General features: G+C 42.0%; 1 protein-coding gene across 1 annotated transcript in view; it reads right to left on the reverse strand.

Annotated features, from left to right (window-relative positions):
* Positions 1 to 8353, reverse strand: part of TTC17 (tetratricopeptide repeat domain 17) — a 107906-nt gene that overhangs the window by 65728 nt on the left and 33825 nt on the right. Inside the window, exons 3-6 of the mRNA XM_019519367.1 lie at positions 7628 to 7797; positions 5326 to 5437; positions 3773 to 3904; positions 2343 to 2452 (exon numbers count right to left, since the gene is read on the reverse strand). Of these exons, the coding sequence (XP_019374912.1) occupies positions 2343 to 2452; positions 3773 to 3904; positions 5326 to 5437; positions 7628 to 7797 (524 nt within the window). The remainder of the gene's footprint in view (positions 1 to 2342; positions 2453 to 3772; positions 3905 to 5325; positions 5438 to 7627; positions 7798 to 8353) is intronic.

Genomic DNA, 8353 nt, shown 5'->3' on the forward strand with positions numbered 1-8353 from the left:
TGCACTCCTAGGTGTATCACTGAACTCCTTCCCAATAGTATTTGCATTAAAAATATATATCATCCTAACATCCTCATAAAGCAAGACATTTTTTATGCCTGTATTTCTCTATAGAAACAGGCAGAATCAACTAAGCAACCTTGTTCAAGATCAGTTCTGTGGCAGAAGCAGGAACTGCTCCTCAGCTATAACAGATTTTTCTTCAGTTTTACCATTCCAAAAGCTGAATCCAGAACCATAACAAGGCAACAGCACTGATCTCAAAGTACTCAAAGCAGTGATATCTTGCTACATTCAGAAAACTAAACAGTTTAATTTTGTCATAACAAGGACTACGTGAGGTTGGCTACAGCTGGCAGAAGCACAACTTCTTGAAGCACTAGCTTAAAGTAAATTTATAAACTCAAAAGAAAGCAATCACAATTTAACATTGGCTTCACAATGGGCCAGCAGACGTTTCTTCAGTACTGAGCATAATGGCCCATCCCAACTACAAAGAACACGAAATAAAAACCTTCACATTCTTCACTTTTCAGAGTTAATCAATTAACCTTATAGGAAGTGCCTGTTTTCTCTTGTCCTCCTGTCCCAGTTAAACCTTCTTAAAATTGTTCATCTGAAATCCTACTGGATTTCTAAAACTGATATTTGAAGTTACATAGAAAAGCTTGTTTTCTCTTTGAGCCCCTACTTAAACATTGATTAAAATACAATGGTGGATACAGATATTGGGTGGATATCAGACGTGCACCGATACATTGGTTCAATATTGGATCATTACTGATATAAAGAAAAATGGCTGTATTGGATATCGGCCAGATGGGGCTGATAATTTGGCCGATAAATGCCCAGGCAGCGACGAACACAGTGGAGAGCTGCCACCAGCTGGCAAGTCCATTGTGGTGGAAGGGAAGGGGGGAGGAAGGGGCATGGGGGGGTACAGATCAAGGCCCCTGCAGTGAGGGAGGGGACAGGGGCAGAGGCTACCCAAGCAGGGTGGCGGGGAGGGGGTAGAGCCATGGCTTGTTGGGGGAAGGTGGCTCCTGACACTGCTTGCACCTGGGAATGGCACAGGTGGGGGAGGGTTGCATGGCCCAGATCTGCATGGGGCGGGGCAGGCTGTAGCCAGGCTCTTCTCAGCAGGGGCTGGGCACCAGCAGCACTGGGAGTATGTTGCATCCACCCCAAATTTTGCTGTCACCCTCCTCCCAGTGCCACCGCTGCCAGCCGCAGCTCCGGCTCAATGACCCACCTTCACCCAAGTGCTGGTAAGAGCCGGGCCTGTGGTGACACTGGGAGCAGAGTGGCGGTGAAATCTGGGGTGGATCCAATATCCTCCCAATGCTGCCAGCGCTCACTCTGAGCCCAGTTCCCACAGAGAATTGTGCTGTGCAGCCTTGGCTGCAGCCTGCCCCCTGCCCCCCTGGGGTAAATCTGGGGGGAGGGGGCACATGCCCCCCCGTGCCCTCCTGGGGTGCAAGCAGCAGCAGGAGCCACCTCCCCCTCCCCCCCGTTGCCCTGCCTGGGCATCCCCTGCCCCTCCCTCACTGTGGTGGGCGCTGATCTGCCCCCATCACGCCCCTCCCCTTCCACCACACCAAACTTACCAGCTGCAGGCAGCTGTATCAGAAATCCGATCAGCATCAGCCAATATGCCTCCCTAAATACCAGATATCGGTATCAGCCCCAAAAATCTCTATTGGTGCACCGTTAGCTGTGGATATGACAGTTACAATGTACTTTGCTTGATACAGCTGAACCTTACTAATTCAAATTGGTCTAAATCTCAAGTCTAACTAAGATAGGGAAAAAATAATGCTGCCCATCAGACCAAAATACCACAGCACAGCTGCTCCACAGCTGTTGCCAGGGCCTAAACATTGTTAAGTCACCACTGTTTCTGCATTCCCAGTATCACATGACTGTGTTAACAAAACCTGTCAGACAACCGGACAGCATAGTCAAAGCTCACTATACCACATGTTCAGCAGCATATTTTGTAAAGAAATAAAGAAGTCTGAATAACGTTACCTTTTTACTGAATTTAGTAGTTACATTTCTATTAAAAAATGTGGTAAATTACCCTTCTTCTACTATTTTCAGTTTTGTAATTTGCCGAAGTAAAATCCTACACAATCCTAATGTAAACCAAATGCATATTTTTTTTTAACTTGGGCATCCTGGTCTTTCCTGTTTTTAATAAAAAAGTAAAATGAACTGGGGTATAAAAAGCAAATGCCTAAATAAAGGTTGCTAACATACATTAGAGAACATTTTCAGTAACTGTTTCCTCCTTAAACTAAGAAAAAGCCTGACAAAGGACTCTCATCAGCAGTTCTTACCTTGAGGAGAAGTGGAGAGCCCGCATGGCACACTCCACTACTTGATATGGCTCATTCTTTATTCGCCAATAAAATGATGCCATATTATAGAGCACCCAAGAAGAAGAGTTCTGCAAGAAACAAACATGAGATGCAACAAGAACCAAGGTAGGAACAAAAAGGCTGGGTTAGAACATTCCCATTAACGACAGAGACTAAATTAAAAAACTAAATATTCTTATCATTTAGTTGTAAGTATTTGAAGGAAGAGCAAATAAATGCATCAATAGGGAACTGGCTCCCAATAATGACTTTCAGAATGGTGTAGGTTTAGCACATAAGTAATGCAAACCAACAGCTAGGTTTAAATTTGAATAATGAATATGTGCAGAAAAACCTTTGAGGAAATGGAATTAGTTCCCTTGTTTCATGTTTTTGCTCTTTAAATACCTTGAAAATATTCAGCTAAACTTTGATGGGAAAGAAATGCATGTGATTTTTGTGCCTTGATGTGCCACATCAGTTACTGAAGCTGAACACAAGTTATCAATTTACCCCTTTTGGGCTACTCCTCACTGCAGTTCTTGGTGTACTGAACATTGTTCAGGTACAAAAGTTCAGTTTGTAACAGGAGAATTGCCAGAATTGCTGAAGAGTTATTACCAGGAGACTGAACGTTTGTACACTTGCCATTGGCTTAACTTCTGTCCTAGGAGATGTGGGGCCTGAGCAAGGCTCCCTGCCTTCCTAACACTAGGGTTATCCTGGTCTTGCAAAGGCCTGGGGGCAGCTTATCCCCTTCTACTCCCCATCCCATTGTCAAGGAGGTGATGGGAACAGCAAACATTGCTCCTTGCCTCTTCCCCAAACTTGCCAGTCCTTGATTTTGGCAAGAGACAGGGGGCTTTGCTGGCTCCCACCACCTATCCCTTGCTAACCTGCTTCCCAGCTGAGCAGCGAAGCAGTTACTTAAAAGCTGGAGCGGAAGAAATCAACGGGAGTGGAAGAAATCAACTCTTAGTCACTGAATTTTAAATCGCTGCTCAGCTGGACAGTAAGGGGAAGCTGGTGGGAGCCAGCAAAGCCCCTGCCTCTTCTTTGGTACACTTTACATTGTACAAGTGTAGACATTTTTCCAGTCCCATGGCTGGAGATCTTGCTTGTAAAGCTCTCCAGCCATGGGACTGGAAAACTGTTCAGTCTAGTTCCCAGGCTATACTTCTACTAGAAGAAATTTCTTCCAGTAAAAATGAATGTCTATCTGAAGCCATCCACTGGAAAACAGATTTTTTAATAACGACATGCATACCAAGGATCTCAACATTTGCTGGTATTTTAGCACGGTGAGTAGGATGCCCAGAGCACATATAGTGGCCTTCACCTCAAATACCATGAAAACTTTTTAGTATACATTTTGGGCCCTCACAACTATAATTTCCCTAATATCATACCTTCATGAGACCTTCATAAATGCGATGGCCTATTTCTTCTATGCTTCTTCCTAATCGTCGGGATAAGTAAGTGAGGATAGGATCTTCTTTAGGTAACAAGGGTGCGGAAAGATTAACTCTCTCTTGAACACCCTACACCATGGGAAGAGAATGCAACAGATAACTGACACACTTTTAACAGAGCAAGGGAAGTACTGTTTTTAGAAAACAGTAGGTTATCATGAGAGTTAAAAATGCAATATTTTATGATTCTGTAGCATGTTCTGTCTGAAGATCTGAATATACTTGACAAATTTTAAGCTGCATCCTTGAAATATAAGCATTATACTGACTCTTATGAGTAGGGAAACATTAAAAGAGAAATAAAATGTAAATATTTCCAAAAATAGCTTTTAGTACTGGATGCATGGGGTTTTTTTTATTTACCCAGCTTGATAAAACCAAAACTGGATTTCCAGCTTCCACTGATTTCAGTGATAAGTATTTAGCTTCTCTAAGGGCCAGGCCCAAGTTGCCTCAATTTGGGCACTGCAAAAATTAAGAGTTCCCAAAAATGAGCTTTTGAAAACTAACTTATATGACTTGCCCAAGGTGAGAGTCAGTGACAGAAACAAGAAACAATTAAGAGGGCCTATTCTTGCTATAACCACAAGAATATTCTTCCTCTACTTAAGATAGCAGAAGTATTTCAAGAGCTTCTGAGTGATTAAATATAAAGATCAAGAGATAGCTGCTAAGTGGAAGTGCATAATGTTGCTGCTACAGCACGGATGCTTAGAAATATAATTATTGTGCATTTCTATACTTGCCAAAACCCTAGCATAGCTTCATCTTGTGGTTTTTGCCTGACAAGTCTATTATACTGGGGAACAAGACAAGTCATACTGACAAAAAACATTCTTTTGCTGATAAAGACTGCATTTCTTGTAGAAAGGTCTGCCAACATAAACTCTACCAGCATATTTTTAGTGTAAATTAGGCCTTAGTATTCAAAGTGTCAGATCCCTGTATAAGGCAACAGTAGACATACTTAACCTTAGCTATGTGGCAGCCAATGAACGGTCAAGTTTCTGGCAGTGAATCTCTATACATTGCAAAATGCCTGTAATCAGGATATATGCATGCAGCTAAATTAAATGCAAGATTTAAAACTAAAAAAAATCCTCAGAACAAAGCAAAAGTATTTCCGGTGAAAGTTGCCATTTGACACTGATGAAGTACTAATGTGGGAACACACAAAAAGGTATTTCCCTAAAGTTGTACAGTTTTATTCCTGTTAAAAGAGAAGAGCAAGACAAAAAGTGACTTTTGGGAACTGCATACCTTTCTTTTATGAAAGAACACAATCAAGGCACAATATTGTTAGTACAGAAGCAATGTGATCTCTAACAATAAGATCAAAATGATCCTGAAGGATAAAAATCAACTTTCAAACCTTGCCAATAAAAATAAGGTTGAGAAAACAGCTACCAGCAAGACCTTTACCTTCCCGATCAGGTGGCAGCGAGCAGTTGATGAAAAAAGGGCAGGGGAAAAAGCACCTCACAACTCACCCGTAAGTGCTGAAAAGCATGAATGCTGTATGGAAGATCTAGAACTTTTGTACAGTCTGGTTGTTGCAGGTCTGGAGGTACAGGAGACTTTGTGTCTACATAATCCTCAGGGCTAAAACCAGAAAGCAAAACAAACTACATACTAGAGCATGGATAAAGTCCAGAGGAGTCACTATTGATAAACAGAGTTAAAAGATGCATGGGGTAGGTATTCTGTGGTAGTTAGTGACCTCTGATCTAAAATGGCTTCTCTGAATTTGAGCAAGATAGCAGTGTAGTGGTATTCTCTCAGACTTCTGTGTCCATATCAGGAGTATCAGTGCTGCACACTGGAGCAAGGCCTAAATTCAGCAAACTAACAGTTGTCTTATAAAAGACAGATTGGTAGTTATATGGTATTTAGGAGATTCTGGGTATGGACACATGTACATCTGGAGCCGTTTCAATATGTGAGAGGAACTCTTGCTCCAAACTGTGTAGCAGCTGTTCTGCTCTAACAGTACATGTGCAGGAGCTTGGAACCACTGCTTCATCCAGGATTAAAGTTGGAGCATATATGCTACATTTGTGTGGCTCTTAGCTTGTCCTATCTGGTAGAACCCAACAGCAGCTGCAGGCTCCTTTTCTGAAATGTTTCAAATGTGTGTGTTCATATCCTGTGACAGTGCATTTCATAGGACATTTGTTGGTTCAGTATGTTATTGTTTAATCAATCTTCCTTCTGCAAAGCAGATGACATACATTCTGACCAGAGAAGCCTCTTACAAATGTGCAAGTATTATGAACTAGGATGAGAAATAAAACAGATGTGAAAATGAGATTAGGCAATTCAGATTGGGAGAGTATTGTCTAAAACAGTGGTTCTCAATATGGTTGGTTAGGACACTCCACAACTCTTCTGAATTTGGCTGTACCCATAGTTGAGAACCACTGTACTGCCTCCACTTACCTTGGTGTTTCTCAACCATGGTGCTGCTGCCTGTATTACGGTTTTCTAATAAAAACCCTAAAGCAGGCAGGAGCAGAGGCACAAAATTCCTGCTCTGACCCTGCATGCTCTTCCTGGAAAAAGAGAGGTGTGGGATAGTGCCAACTACCTGGTATGCCTCAGTTTCCATAGGGAGCATGTGGGTCAGACTGGGAAGGGCTGCAAGAAGAGCCTGGGCTTCAGCCACAGCTACTTTCTAATCTGCCCCTAAAGGAGGTATGTGGGGCATTTCAACCTGGCTGTGGCAGCAATCACACTGTGGCATCCCTGGAATGATCTTGTGCCCCCCTGGTTGAGAACCACTGGTTTAAAATAAACCTCTTCTCACTTTCTCAAGTACATCTGTAGGCAGAGATCATCCCTGAAAATGTACCAGACAAACTTCACACAGAAAACAAAAGGCATGTGAGCACTAAGCACTGCAGCTAAACACCAGCCTTTTATATCCAAGGGCCCAAATCCACGTCTGTCTTGATTTAAAATTGAACATGACTATTGTGAATGTTTCCTTCCCCTCTCCAAACCGCCACTCATTTCCTTATAGGACATTTGTCTACTATAAAAAAACCCACCCAGAACAACACACAAAAACATTTAAATACCACACAGTTTAGCTTAATTCCTCTGACTGGTTTCTGGTCTACCAGAAGGGGAGTTCGAAAGACGATGGGGATAGACTGTTCTCAGTGGTGGCAGATAACAGAACAAGGAGCAATGGTCTCAAGTTGCAGCAAGGGAAGTTCAGATTAGATATTACGAAGAATTTTCTTACTAGGAGGGTAGTAAAGCACTGGAACAGGTTACCCACAGAGGTGGTGGAATCTCCATCCTGAGAGGTATTTAAGACCCGGCTACACAAAGCTTTGCCTGGGATGATCTAGCTGGGGATGGTCCTGCCTTGAGCAGGGGTTGGACTAGATGACTTCCTGAGGTCCCTTCCAACCCTAATTTTCTATGCTTCTATTATTATATGGTCAGAAGGAAGCCTGGACTGGAGAAGAAGACTCACTGGCAGAGCTGTATGGAAACTCAGGAATGCACCAGTGGCTTGGCGAGTCAGGATTGAAGTACATTAGTTTGAGGAAAAAGCATAATTTTTCATACCTTAATCTGTACTTTAATTTAGTCAGTGGCAGTGCAGTTTCCCAAATAATGAAGACCCCTCCAAATGTTAAGCCACAGTAAAATCCAACTGCTCTCTCTCTCTCTTTTTTTTCAAATGGTCTGTGTGAATGCTATCTTGATCCCATAACACGCTATATTAATTTTCATTGTGTAAAACTTTAGGGAAGTACAAGGGTATCATTGTATTACCGGATATCTTTGCTCTCTAAAGTGATGTATGTGCCATCATATAGATCCAAGTCTCCCAAGGGCACCTTTGCTTTGATGCAGTCTGGATCCTCTTTATTATGCCTTTGTTCAAGCCCTGTGTCTCTGTCTTCATTCTCCTCTATATGTATCTTTTGAGCAACTAACTGTTTCTGTAGGGGGGAATAAAGAAAGGAAGGTATATATTAGTAATTCATTTTCATTAACAGGATGGTTGGACAAGTCAGGTTTCTTCCAGGACAAGGCTCTGTCCAAACAAAACCTAAAAACAGGTCTTCCTAATTAAAGTAGAAATATTTGCCCTTATCTAAAAAAATATTGTAGAAATGTTTTGACTTAGTTGAAACATGTATATAGCTATAGTAAACCTGTATAAATCGTTCAGTGTCTCCTTTACTTCCACTTAAACCTTAGAGAGAGAACAACAACTACTCAAAATTTATGGCAGGTTAGTTTAGAATCAGGAACAAGAAACATTCCTTTACAAGATGGGCAGGAGAAAAGAAAGCATAAAGACTGTTATGATTGTCAAATGCATCTGCGCGAGATGTTTACTGCGGAGTTGCCTAATTAGCAGTAAATGTCTTGCATCTACACATGCAGGGCTATGAGGCTGGAATAAACTAATAAACTCTGTGTAAGTAAAAATACTATCTTGCTGCCGAATTTTTTACTCAGCAGTGTGCACGCAGACACTGACATGGCTGG

Source organism: Gavialis gangeticus, unplaced genomic scaffold (assembly GCF_001723915.1).
Source record: "Gavialis gangeticus isolate Ggan-Ray unplaced genomic scaffold, GavGan_comp1, whole genome shotgun sequence".
Classification (NCBI taxonomy): domain Eukaryota; kingdom Metazoa; phylum Chordata; order Crocodylia; family Gavialidae; genus Gavialis; species Gavialis gangeticus.